Here is a 13939-nt window from a genome sequence, read left to right on the forward strand (position 1 = left end):
AAGCTGAGCAGAGGTAGAGTTTGGATTATTTTCTAAGATTTAGTTTTAAATGTTTCAGTATAACACAGTTACGTGGGTCAAAACCCATGGCTTTGATATAACATTAGGCTCCAACTTAATATGACAAACACAAAGAAAGATGCTGTAGAGTGGAATTGTGGTTGCCTTCTAACTGAGCAAATAATATAAAGTTGGAAAAATAAGAACAGGGCACGAAAGTTGCTAACTGCAGCCAATACAATATTTTAAAACAAAAGTGATATTTTTAAAAAAAGTGGAATTAGCCGGGCGTGGTGGCTCACACCTGTAATCCTAGCACTTTGGGAGGCTGAGGCGGGCGGATTGCTCAAGGTCAGGAGTTCAAAACCAGCCTGAGCGAGACCCCGTCTCTACCAAAAATAGAAATAAATTAATTGACCAACTAAAAATATATATACAAAAAATTAGCCGGGCATGGTGGTGCATGCCTGTAGTCCCAGCTACTTGGGAGGCTGAGGCAGTAGGATCGCTGAGCCCCGGAGATTGAGGTTGCTGTGAGCCAGGCTGACGCCACGGCACTCACTCTAGCCTGGGCAACAAAGTGAGACTCTGTCTCAAAAAAAAAACAAAAAAACAAAAAAACAAAAAACAAAAACAAAAACAAAAAAAGTGGAATTAATAATGGTATTGACAATGGGTTACAGTTTAAAGGGCTGATGACTGTTTTAATGCAATGAATACCATAGATGAAGTATATAATTTGGATTGCAGCAGAAATAATGGTCTAGATGTTAAGAATGAAGAATAAAACCTGGGAGGCCGAGGTGGTCGGATTGCTTGAGGTCAGGAGTTCAAAACCAGTCTGAGCAAGAGCAAGACCCTGTCTCCACTATAAACAGAAAGAAATTAATTGGCCAACTAATATATATAGAAAAAATTAGCCAGGCATGGTGGTGCATGCCTGTAGTCTCAGCTACTCAGGAGGCTGAGGCAGTAGGATTGCTTGAGCCCAGCAGTTTGAGGTTGCTGTGAGCTAGGCTGATGCCACGGCACTCACTCTAACCTGGGCAACAAAGTGAGACTCTGTCTCAAAAAAAAAAAAAAAAAAAGAATAAAACCTATTTGATACCTTTAAAATGATTTTTTCCATGTTATACAGTTATAGTATTCATTGAAATGCCAATCAGAATTCTATCAGAATTCTTATTTTTTATTGCTTGTTATGCATCAGTATGCATGTATCATATGTATCGGTGAATATTTGTCTTTTTTACAAGCAAGCATAGCATTGATTCTGGACGTCTGGTCAAACTGTGAAGTCAAAGCTGATTGAGGCTATTGTGTTAGGAAAAGGACAACACTGACTGGAAGTAATAGCAACCTGAAGACCTGCTATATCTATGAATATTGCTTGGCACTCTTATTAATGGAGGCTTTAAATGTGCCCATTCACTCAAGCCCTAAAGGTGGATTGCTTTGTTTCACCCTAAGGACACCCAAGAGTGTAGTAGGTGGTAATTTTACTACCTCCTTCTACCTGAAGGCAGGGTGATCTTAAATGAGGCAAACTAGTCTTGGACTATGGATCATCCCGAGATGCTGATGCACTTGCCGACTTATGGGAACCCATTTCTAGGACCACAAAGATACCCTTGTTTTGTATGCTTGCTGATGGGTAAGGAAGCTCACACCAAAGGCTGGCATTTGCAAAAACTTCTGTGCCTACATGGCCTAACCCAACATCTGGCTCAAACATGGGACCCTGAAATTTATGAAGGTTATTCTAGTTGCTGTGTCCAAAATATATTAGAGGTAAACACTTGATTGATGTACAGTCTTTTTAGGTGGTCCATCTGGCATAGAACTTGAATACACCTCGTAACTGGCATTTGGATATAGGTAGCAAGTCCTACTGGATATAGTTCTTCCATTCCATTCTGTTTACTAATTGTGTGATTAAGTTTGAAGAAAATTCTTTAAGGTTTTTCTTTTGGTTGTCTAAGTTAAAATGCTAAAGTATTCTATGTATCAAATGATTTCCTAAGAGTCACCAAGGGGGTTGACAGAGAAACTATGATTTGGGTCAGTTATTTTGTCCACCCAAGTACCCATTTCTCAGGCCCAGAAACCCAAAATGTGAGGTGATGCTTCACCCCTACCTAGGGCTTAGCCCTGCTATTTGCATGATTTGGGTTCCAAGTTTCCTTCTTACTTCCACTGAAGGAAACTGGGCGATGAGTAAGCATAAGATAAGAGAGTGGTCAAATGGGCCAGATGTGTTGTTTACTTGATGTGATAGGCTTGCAAATGCCATTCCATTTCTGCATATGAAAAGCCTCAGAAAGTCCCTCAGCCCAGCCTTCTCCTAGACATCAGCTTCCTAGAAGTAGGGATTTTCTGTGCTCTGCAGGTGATCACAACAAAGAGGACATTTCTCTGAAATTGTGGCAAACAGCCTTTCTGGGCCAGTATGTGCATTGCTCCTGCCCAGCCCACCCACATGGCGTTTTACTATGTCTATGAATAAACTCAAGAGAGACCCTAAGTAAAACTGTAGGGCAGAGGAATTTGAAGGGCAGAGGAATTCTTCCAATTGTCGGGAATTTACTTGGGTGGGGCAATGAGCTAACCGCAAACCTTTGCTTCTGGTCATTGCTTGCTCGCTACACCGCTGTAGGGGGAATTATGGGATGAGGTCATTGAAGCACGGGCGACTGGCCCATCAGGCAATAGAGGGCAACCAACCCGCCAATTATTTCAAAAGGCAATAGTGGGCAACCAATCATTTTAAAGGTCAACGCATGATCCATGCGTAGTCTGCTTGTGCGCAGCTTGTGCACCATGGGGATAAAAGGCATGCCGTTGTTCCGGTCGGGGTCCTTGCCTGAGAGAGTGGCCACTGCGTTGGTGCTCTGGGGCTTGGACCCTGGCTAGCCAGAAAATAAACCTCCTCTTGTGTGATTGCATCCTTGATGTCTCTGTTTTTCTGTCTGGTGGAGCTGCGGAAGGTCGGTCCCTAACAAAACCAATGCCTAAAATCACTTTGTCCCTCCAACTGTCCCCAATGGACTGACTTCAGATTTCTATTTTGAAATAAAGAGGTGAAAAATCTGCCTTTAGTATAGTGTTGAATGAAATATTTCACATGCTACTACTTCAGTTTTAACATTAAAAATAATTTAGAGATAGATTTCAAAGAAAACAGTAAGGTTATAATATTCCAAAATTTTACTTGTTAAAGGCAATATTAATAGCCTGCTGCCAAAAATATTCAATTCCTAAGCAGTTACATGTTAAAATATGTAGAGCCTAAACTCAGCCCTGGTCATTTTTTTTTTTTTTTTTTTTGAGACAGAGTCTCGCTTTGTTGCACAGGCTAGAGTGAGTGCCGTGGCGTCAGCCTAGCTCACAGCAACCTCAAACTCCTGGGCTCAAGCAATCCTTCTGCCTCAGCCTCCCGAGTAGCTGGGACTACAGGCATGAGCCACCATGCCCGGCTAATTTTATATATATATATATTAGTTGGCCAATTAATTTCTTTCTATTTATAGTAGAGACGGGGTCTCGCTCTTGCTCAGGCTGGTTTCGAACTCCTGACCTTGAGCAATCCGCCCGCCTCGGCCTCCCAGAGAGCTAGGATTACAGGCTTGAGCCACCGCGCCCGGCCCCTGGTCATTTTTTAATCATCATATTTCTCTTTAGGTTCACAAGATTTCATTAACCATCTTAAAAATCCTCTAAGTATGGGAGCGGAGTGGGGGTGGGGGGGAGGGCATTTATTCAAATTTTAAAATCTGTACCCCCATAATATGCCGAAATAAAAAAAAAAAAGAAAGGAGTTAAGAATAGTTAAGAATAGTACCCACAACAATGACATTTTCTCCCTCATTTAATTAGAATGATTAAAAGAAATGAAAAAAGAAAAAAAAATCCTCTAAGTATTGACCTCACAAGAGTAAAAATAGGGTGGGCACGGTGGCTCATGTCTGTAATCCTAGCACTTTGGGAGGCTGAGGTTGGTGGATCGCTTAAGGACAGGAGTTCAAAACCAGCTCTGAGCAAGAGGGGGACCCTGTCTCTACTGAAAATAGAAAGAAATTAATTGGCATGGTGGTGCATGCCTATAGTCCCAGCTACTTGAGAGGCTGAAGCAGGAGGATCGCTTGAGCCCAGGATTTGAGGTTGCTGTGAGCTAGGCTGATACCACAGCACCCTACCTAGGCAACAGAGTGAGACTTTATCTCAAAAAAAAAAAAAAAAAAAAAGCAAAACTAAAAAAATAGTTCTTTGCTTAGTGGATACCCAAAATTAATTTAAAAAATTAAATTTGGCTTTAGTATCAATAAGTAAGGGTATGACATCCTCAGAACCCAAGACTAATAAAAATCTTACTTTTTTTCTTTCAGGAAATTAATAGATATAAAGGCAAAATGGGGGTAAGGAAATATCTACAAAACTTTTAACTAGGCCGGGCGCGGTGGCTCACGCCTGTAATCCTAGCTCTCTGGGAGGCCGAGGCGGGCGGATTGCTCAAGGTCAGGAGTTCGAAACCAGCCTGAGCAAGAGCAAGACCCGTCTCTACTATAAATAGAAAGAAATTAATTGGCCAACTAATATATATACAAAAAATTAGCCGGGCATGGTGGCTCATGCCTGTAGTCCCACCTACTCGGGAGGCTGAAGCAGGAGGATTGCTTGAGCCAGGAGTTTGAGGTTGCTGTGAGCTAGGCTGACGCCACGGCACTCACTCTAGCCTGGGCAACAAAGCGAGACTCTGTCTCAAAAATAAATAAATAAATAAAAAAATAAAACTTTTAACTAGCTGACCAATTAAAGAGAGGGTTAACAAAGATAATTGAAGTCCACTGATAATTTCAACTTTACATTTTTAAAAAGTTTTATTTTTATTTGGAGAGATAAAAAATAAGGAGCAAAACTAATGTGAATTTCAAATCTTTTCCTCTGCTAATGAGCAAAACAATTAGAGACAAAATGAAAACAAAGTCTTAGGTAATTAATAGACTGGATAAGTTTAAAGTCACTAAAAGTTGACTGTCAATATGCCTTGATATTAGAAAGCATAGACCAAGGTTTGTTAGAAGGGAGATTAAACAGCTGGTGATATATTGCAGAAAAAGAAAAGAGTAAAGGAGATATTTGGAGAAAGCTGTGAGTTCTTTGGGTCCACCCCAAATCTGCTATCACTAAAGGAAAGTAGCTGCCTGGAAATGTGACAGGGAAATATTGTAACAGTAGCTCTTGGGTTTATCTCAGAAGGGAAAGTGGCCTTTGATTCCAATAATTGAGGGCACTGGGGACAGGGGGTTGGGAAGACACTATGTTCTCAAAGGAGGGAGGGAAAGTTTGTGGTACACAGAGTAAGAGGCCCTTGGTTCTTTGACCCTTTGAGCTTTGAGAAGCTCAGTGTATATCAAGAAGTGGAGACTTGAATTCATCTTTGGGGAAGGCCTTTCTTTCTTTATGAGAAAGCTATCCTAAAGGGCCCTTTAGTTATAGGAACTGAAGCAAGTCCTCATTTGACCCAATGTTTTGGGGGAAAACTGTAATGTCATAAATATTCTGAAAGCATCTGTTCTAGAGCTAGACAGAGCAGCCAGATGAGCTGGTGTGTTAGTTGTACATAGTGGAGCCATGTTGCAATTTGCTAGTAAAGTGCTTGCCTAAATGCAGTAGCTCAGAGTTTTCTTAGCTTCCAAATGAATATTTATTAAAAATGAAAGTACAGTATAGTGGTTTAAAATTAGAAAACTTTAAAGTAGGATTAAGAACCAGGAATCAAGATAACTGGAACTCCCAAAGGCAGATAGAATCAATCGATTCCGATTTTCCTCTTGACTCCATTTCATTCATATAAATAGAAATTTCTCTACAAAAATTTTGTGAAATGAATGACTCCTTCTAGAGCCTTTGCCCCTTTCACAAAATAAAACTTTTTTAGGCTCAGAGTAGGTACTTCAGTACTTGTTGATTGATTTGAGATTTCATTTGCTAGAAGAGTTTATTTCAAGTTCATCTACAACGTCCCTGAGAAAAGAATGCTCTATTTAATGTGGATTATGTCCCAATGTACACACCCTGATTTAATAGTGAGGCACTAGCTACAGGCTTCCAAGTTCCTGTCCTTCAAGCCAGTGAAAGAAAGGAAATCCAGGCTCTTCAGTTTAGCTTCTGCATTATCAGTAAACTCCCTGGAGGCCTTCTGCAGTGGAAGCCGTGGTGGGCCCATTGGAATCCCAGAGACCAGAGTCATGATGGCTTTGGTCTGTGATACTCCAAAACCTAGACAGGAAAAACAAACGAGGAAACGTGACTGGTGCCATCCATTTCTCCACAAACATCCCAAAGAAAATAGGATATGCTAACAGCAACTACTACAGTAGGATAAAGTGAAAATACAAGATAGGAATATTTCTGTGGTCAACATGACAGACTGAGCAGACATAGGAAATCCCTTTTTCTGTGTCAAACACATAGGAATGCTGGAGAATTTTTACACATTGACAAACTGTAAAACAAAGCAAAGGCTCAAAGTTAATCTTAAAACCAAGAAGGAGGTGCCAAATATGTCAGGAATAAAGAGGCCAGAGGGGCAAGGAGGACCTAAAACCAAATAGCCCATAAGGATAATCTGACTTAGGAATATACTGTTGTTGATCAAATGATGTTGGACTTCATTGCTAGGATAGAATTTAATTCAAGGTCATTTAAGAAGTGCTTGAGAAATGCACCACTTAAGATGGCTAATGACTTAATGCTGTTGTTTTAGTGCTGGTGGTAGGAAGCTGGCACAAGAAGGGAAGATGAAGGCTTGGGTCTGTGCATGGTGAGAAGCTGGATTTAACCCCCCATGTATAAAACTGGTAGCCACCCTTCTATGAAAAGCAACTGAAAAAACCCCAGCCCCTGGTCTGGGGATAGAGAGACAAGGAAACTTGACTTATGCCAGGGCTGGGGATGGAAAAAGACCTCATGAAAGAAATCCCAAGCCTGTGCCACAGGTGGATGCTGGATCCAAATTTGCACTACGTGCCTGGTATAGGTACCAGACTATGAAATTAACTTACAGACTGGCTAGAACTGGTGGAACTAAAGCGTCCCAGCAGAGGCAAATGCAAACCCACTTGATAGGGCACCTGACAACTTTGGGTATAATGGATTACCCAGAAAAAAGCAGTCTCAAAAGCTAAGAGCTCAGAGTTAAAAGTTACAAAGCCCATGAGAAAAAAAATCAGCACGAGAGCCAGCATATGCACAAATGACAAAATTCACATCCTGAGAGCAGGCGACAGAAAATTCTGAAAGACTTTGCAGAGATAAAAGAAAGAATAGACACTATAGGCTAAGAGAAGGGTACATACATAAAAAAACATTAAAATTTTTTTTAAAAGTCAAAAAGAAATACTGGGCTGGGCGTGGTGGCTCACGCCTGTAATCCTAGCTCTCTGGGAGGCTGAGGCGGGTGGATTGCTCAAGGTCAGGAGTTCGAAACCAGCTTGAGCAAGAGTGAGACCCTGTCTCTACTATAAATAGAAATAAATTAATTGGCCAACTAATATATATAGAAAAAATTAGCCGGGCATGGTGGTGCATGCCTGTAGTCCCAGCTACTCGGGAGGCTGAGGCAGTAGGATTGCTTGAGCCCAGGAGTTTGAGGTTGCTGTGAGCTAGGCTGACGCCACGGCACGCACTCTAGCCTAGGCAACAAAGACTCTGTCTCAAAAAAAAAAAAAAAAAATACTGAAAATAGCTGGGATCGGTGGCTAACGCCTGTAATCCTAGTACTCTGGGAGGCTGAGGCGGGCGGATTGCTCAAGGTCAGGAGTTCAAGACCAGCCTGAGCAAGAATGAGACCCCATCTCTACTCTAAATAGAAATAAATTAATTGACCAACTAATATATATAGAAAAAATTAGCCGGGCATGGTGGCGCATGCCTGTAGTCCCAGCTACTTGGGAGGTTGAGACAGAAGGATCGCTTGAGCCCAGGAGTTTGAGGTTGCTGTGAGATAGGCTGATGCCACGGCACTCTAGCCTGGGCAACAAAGCAAGACTCTGTCTCAAAAAATAAATAAAAAAAAATAAAAATAAATAAATACTGAAAAAAAATGTATATTCAGGGAAATTAAACTGTAGAAAACATAGCTAAAGGAAGAATTAGTGATTTTTGAAGGTAGATCTAAGGAAATAATCTAGAACACAGCATACAAACATACGTTAAATATTAAAAATCATTACGATACAGATTTGAGAAGACCCAAAATGTATCTAATATGCTTTCAGAATGAGAGACTTGAGTGAATGCATTCAAGACAATATTCACAGATAATAGCAGAAAATTTTTCAGAATTGAAGAAAGACAGCCTTCAGATTGAAGAAGCTGATGAAAAAGCAGGAAGACTGCTAATATGTAAAAAATATAACTAATAATTACCCATCACAGTCCTCAATCCCCATCTTCTAAAATATCTGTGATTGGTTTTCTTAGCTGGCTTATTGCTTTTGGATTAAAGATATAAGAAGTAACTTTCTTTTGCTAAGTTAATTTAGTTAGTTACAATAACAACTGAGCATGGGAAAGGAAAATACTAGCATGACTAAATATACAGTAGTCCTCCCCTACCCATAGTTTCACTTTCTACAGTTTCAGTTACCTGTGGTCAACTATGGTCCCCAAATAGTAAGATATTTTGAGAGAGTGAGAAAGCAAAAGAGCAAGAGAGAGATCGTATTCACAGAACTTTTATTACAGTATATTGTTATAATTATTCTATTTAATTGTTAGTTATTGTTAATCTCTTATCGTGCCTAAATTATACTTTATCACAGGTATGTATGTATATGGAAAAAACCTACTATATATAGGGTTCAGTACTAACCATAGTTTCAGGCCTCCCCTGGAGGGTCTTAGAAAGTATCCTCCACAGATAACGGGGGATTGCTGTACACAGGCAAACTCTTAGTTCTTTTAAAATTGTAATAGTTCAATATCGATTTTAATGTACTTTAGGGACATGTTACTGTCACACCAAACCCACAATTTTGCAGAAAGTATTGCTTAGGGCAAGGGAATAATAATAGGTCATTCATAGCATTGGTAGCAAACAAATTGGACCAAAATCATGAAAGTGAAGAGCAAATGGAAACATTTTCTTTGAAGGGTTAAGAGAGCTAGTTGAGAACGTGAGAATGACAGCACAACACAGAACGGGTGCTTGGGGAGAGGGAGGAATTGCCAGGTTGAGGCAGAAGAGCAGGGGCAGGGAGGTGGGAGGTCTGCCAAGAATGAACTTAAAACTTCCCTGCACTGACCCAAGTTCAATTGGCCCAAGGGCCAATCTCTTACAGAATAAGAGTGAATGGTGGCATTTGCCATGGAATAAGATTTAAGAGACTCTGAAGAGGTTCCTCTACTCAAATTCACTGTTATTCCCCCCACCCACAATTTTACTTTGTCTTATTATCCAAACCACCATCCAACTGAGCTTACTTTTGTTAATAAACTCCTTTCATATTGTAAATACCCTTGGGAGAGCTGTCAGTCATTCACAGTTTAGTAAGATCTGTATTTAGACTGCCTTCCTCCAAGCACTTAGGCTGAAATCAGCCATGGTGAGGTAGCAGAATTTTAATGAGCCGAGTCAAGTAAAGGGAGGGAGTGCTAATAGTGTAGGAGAGAAGGAATACAAAATGGTGAGTGTGTGCTAAGATGAAGAGAGAGATTTATAGAAGGCTGCCAAAGACTTTAGGACTAGGTTTACTTCACCATTTTATATGTTTGGCCCTGAAGGTTAATACTGGAAACAGAACACTGCTTGCAACACACCATTAAAAGGTGTTCTTGTTGAACCCTCAGAGAAGGTGATGGGTGTTCCATTTCCTTCATACTCTCCAGCAGCAGACAGAGCAGAGAACAGACATGGCACTTACCTAGTTTGAGCACAAAGTTGATAAATCTCTGGATACAAAACTAGAAAGAAACAAACAGATCTGTAGTCAGTATTACTGAACTGTGAAAGCAATATAAAGAATTTAGAAGTCAAATGACAGAAACCCTAAAAAGTCCACACACACACCTTAGTTTTCTGAAAGTCTGTCAGAGTGGAGAAAAATGGCCAAGTGAGGATGATCAGGACCCATCCAGGATAAGGTGAGATCTTTCATACGTACAGACTTTGCAGAGTGGGCTGTGCAGAAAACACGCTCCAGTGATGGAACCGTATGGGACAGTATTCAGGGAATGTGCCCTTATTCATCTAGCTTGCGTAGGTGAACTCATCGGCTAGCGCAGTGGCTTTCAGACTGGCTTACACAGAGCTCTGGGGTACCTTCTAAGATGCTTAAGGGGCACTTGACCAAAGCTAAGATTTATGGGAATCAATTTCTAGATCTTTCATTGAGTGCTGTTTTCTAAAATTGATCAGCATGAGAATTCGCATGTCATGGAGGTACAGATTGTCCTTTTCTGTTTCCATTTTCTTCCACAGTCCTCCTTTTACTGCTTTTGAAAAAAATAAAGACATACCTCCAATATCACTGCCTTGGGATGCCCTGAGACACCAACTAAAGGATGCTTTGCACTTCTGCTCCTTGATCTATGATTACCCTGCTGGTGGCCTGTCCTGTTCAAAACGATCCCACATCTGAGCTCTATTGGGACCAAGCACCTGCTCCGATCTTGCTACGTCCTTCCATTCCTACTTATCATCCTGGGATACTCCTCTCAGCCACTTATACTATTCTGAAAATCTCTTTGCCTCGTAGCCCCCAAAAGTCTTTCGCTTGTGCCTACTCTATTTCCTTCCGCCTTATTCCACTTACAGTTAAGAACCAGCTGTTGAGACGGGTTCTACCCTTAACTGAGGCTCTGCTTCCCCTGGGCGGCTGGGCTCCCCTCGCTGCAACACTAACAGCAGCCACCATTTCCCCTGGGCCTTCCCTGTAGCATATCAGCACCTGCTGCTCTTCTCTCCCTGTTCCAAAGCCAGGTCCTTGTGGATCACACATTAGGCTCTCGTTGCCTGCCTGGTGGATGTTTCCAGTTCTCAGCACATTTCCAGGGTGATCAGGACTGACCTGCCCTGACTTTGGATTATGCCTTCCGCCTTTTAAGTTTCCAGCTTCACAGCTTCCTCTGTTCTCTGATGACCCAGGTGTGATGTCCTCAAAGGGGGTGGCATGTGATCGTTTTCCCAGAAACCTATGGCCATTATTTTATAATCACAGAAGTACTTTGAAGAGAGAGTAAAAATAAGATCCTTTCTAGGAGGAACAAAGAGGAGCCTTCCCATACGAGGCCTGTGCTGATTAGACATGTAGGGAACATGGACAATGGGGACAGGTTTGGGTTTACACAAGAAAAAGTAAGAAACACAAAGGTAAAGAAAGTGGCTTGACAATATTAATGAGGACAGGTGTGGTATAAATGCTGATGAGAAAGAGAAAGAAAAAAATAACCCCCCACCCTTGATAGCTAGGCTGGGTGGGAGGAGGGGGAAGAAAAAAGGCTATGATTTATGGGAAGGGAAAAAAAGTTTACCTGATAGTTCAGGGCTACAGAGAAGTCCTTCCGTTCAAAAGCCTCTAACATCTGGTTTGTCTTTTTCCCCAAGTAGTTATAGGTACTGGCAAGACAACAGAAAATGATGCAGGTTCAATAACTCAATAGGCAAGGTCCAGATCTTCAAACCCTTTTATTGTTTAAAAGGGAAAAAAACATGCCCAGATCTCCTAGAAGCCTCTTTTGGGGTTCTAATCTATTAGGGGATCAGATTGTCTTCAGTTCTGAGTTTTCTAATACTAAGCAGTGCTACAGAGAATACAAAAGAGGATAAAGGAAGAAAAATGGGAAAAGGATAAAATTAGAAAGAAAAATGAGAGACGGAGGTATAATGAGTAGGGAGTGTTTGAGGCCAACACCTGCCCTATGGCACGCACAGGGCTAGGTAAGAACTGTAGATAAAGGCCGGGCGCGGTGGCTCACGCATGTAATCCTAGCACTCTGGGAGGCCGAGGTGGGCGGATTGCTCAAGGTCAGGAGTTCGAAACCAGCCTGAGCAAGAGCGAGACCCCATCTCTACTATAAATAGAAAGAAATTAATTGGCCAACTAATATATATAGAAAAAAATTAGCCGGGCATGGTGGCGCATGCCTGTAGTCCCAGCTACTCGGGAGGCTGAGGCAGCAGGATTGCTTGAGCCCAGGAGTTTGAGGTTGCTGTGAGCTAGGCTGACGCCATGGCACTTACTGTAGCCTGGGCAACAAAGCGAGACTCTGCCTCAAAAAAAAAAAAAAGAACTGTAGATAAGATGTAGCATCTGCCCCTCTCTGTAGCTGGAAGAAAGTGAAAAACAAAAATAAATAAAAACCAAGAGGGAGAAGGGTGGGAAAATAAATAAATAAATAAAAACCAAAAAATAAATGAATAAATAAAAACCAAAAATAAAAATGTAGCATCTGAGGTAAGTCTTAAAGACCTTATGCTGAGAAACTGGGTGAATGAAGCCACAGTGAAACAGGAAAATCTCAAGAAATTATTTACATTCCTTATCCACTCATGTATCACTTAGAGATTAGTTGATACATAACAACATTGATAATGGTGGTGATAATAATGAAATGAAGGACTATTTACTAAATGACTATCATATTACAGGTGCTAGACATAAATCATTTCTAATCCTCTCAAAGCCCTGAGAGGTAGGCCTAAGTTTCTAATTTGCTCAAAAAAGGGCTGCAGAGTTACCATGAAGGCTTTCCATTGCTTCATGCTGTCTTCTATGACAACTCAATAAAAATGAAGGTGAGAATAGTTATTTGATCTGATAAAATGTTCTCACAGACTTAAGAAAAAAACCTCTAACTCTACTAATAAAGACAAATATCTTAGGCTCATCACTGAATTCTTAGAGAAACCAACAAGGTAGAAGTTTCTAGAAATTCATAATAAGGATATTTTCCCAGTTTCTTTAAAGGAGAAACAAAAGTGTGTTTATCTTTTTTTTCTTTTTTTTTTTCTTTTCACGTCAGACGGGTAATGTGCCGATGTCGTAACAAGGTTTGAGGGAGGCACATCTCACGCATGCGCGTGAAAACCCAATCATCACGCTTATGAACTACAAAAGGATCAAAAGTGTGTTTATCTTGATGTACCAACCACAGAAATGTCACTGATCCTTGTACACGTAGACCCTGGGTCAACGGCAAGGGATTCCAGGAATGTGATGCTCACATTATCTTCTGGTAATAAAATAAGGAAGAATAATGTCTGAGGAGTTTTCAGCACTAAAATTTGAATCCCAGTGGTCTTTGGTGTATCCTCAGTTAGACAGGAAGGTGATTATAATTAAGAAATCAAGTCTAACCAAATGTACTTTGCTCATAGATTATGTTGACAGAATTAAAATGCCTGGCCGGGAGGCCAAAAACCAGGAGTGAAAAAAGTAAGAATTCCCAGGGAAAAAAAGGTTCCATTCTGGCTTCCTTGGTAGAAACATCCCTGTAGTTACAATGGATGCCACAGGCCATCTTGGCTTGGTGAACAAGCCATTAAGAGTATCAAGCTCTATCACTCTTCTTCAAAGCCATGCTCACCAAGATATGTCATGAATGTTACTTTGCTTCCTTGCTACTTTTCCTACAGTGAAGAACTGTACTTTTAGTTAATGTAAACATTTCAATCAGTCTCCTTGCAATCATATTCTGATGAATTAGGTTAATATGTGCAATGGATATGCTAAGTGAATTGCCTGACTTCTGAGTAGCAAATGGGCCACATGATTCTGGTTTCCTGTTCATGGCTGATTGGACCTGCAGTGCCCACTGGACTATGTAGTACTATCTAATGATAACCTGAGATGCCACTCTTGGGCAGCCATGACTGGCCATGTGCATGTTGAAGCAGAGAAGGCCCATCTGGAGAGAGAAAGGGAAGAGAAACAGA

General features: G+C 41.0%; 1 protein-coding gene and 1 non-coding gene across 4 annotated transcripts in view; both read right to left on the reverse strand.

Annotated features, from left to right (window-relative positions):
* Positions 1-5972: 5972 nt before the first annotated feature.
* The window catches only part of NPL (N-acetylneuraminate pyruvate lyase), a 35817-nt gene continuing 27850 nt past the window's right edge, over positions 5973-13939 (reverse strand). For 2 of the 3 annotated variants that reach the window (XM_012735777.3, XM_012735767.3), the window contains exons 10-12: positions 11536-11620; positions 9927-9966; positions 5973-6279 (exon numbers count right to left, since the gene is read on the reverse strand). In XM_012735777.3, the coding sequence (XP_012591231.1) occupies positions 6095-6279; positions 9927-9966; positions 11536-11620 (310 nt within the window). In that variant the 3' untranslated portion in view covers positions 5973-6094. The remainder of the gene's footprint in view (positions 6280-9926; positions 9967-11535; positions 11621-13939) is intronic. The other variant, XM_075997034.1, reaches the window with a different exon arrangement.
* Positions 13021-13124, reverse strand: LOC142864044 (small nucleolar RNA U13). Its single transcript, XR_012914637.1, has one exon. It is a non-coding gene; the product is annotated as a small nucleolar RNA U13 (small nucleolar RNA).

This window comes from Microcebus murinus, chromosome 23 (genome assembly GCF_040939455.1).
Source record: "Microcebus murinus isolate Inina chromosome 23, M.murinus_Inina_mat1.0, whole genome shotgun sequence".
Taxonomy (NCBI): Eukaryota; Metazoa; Chordata; class Mammalia; order Primates; family Cheirogaleidae; genus Microcebus; species Microcebus murinus.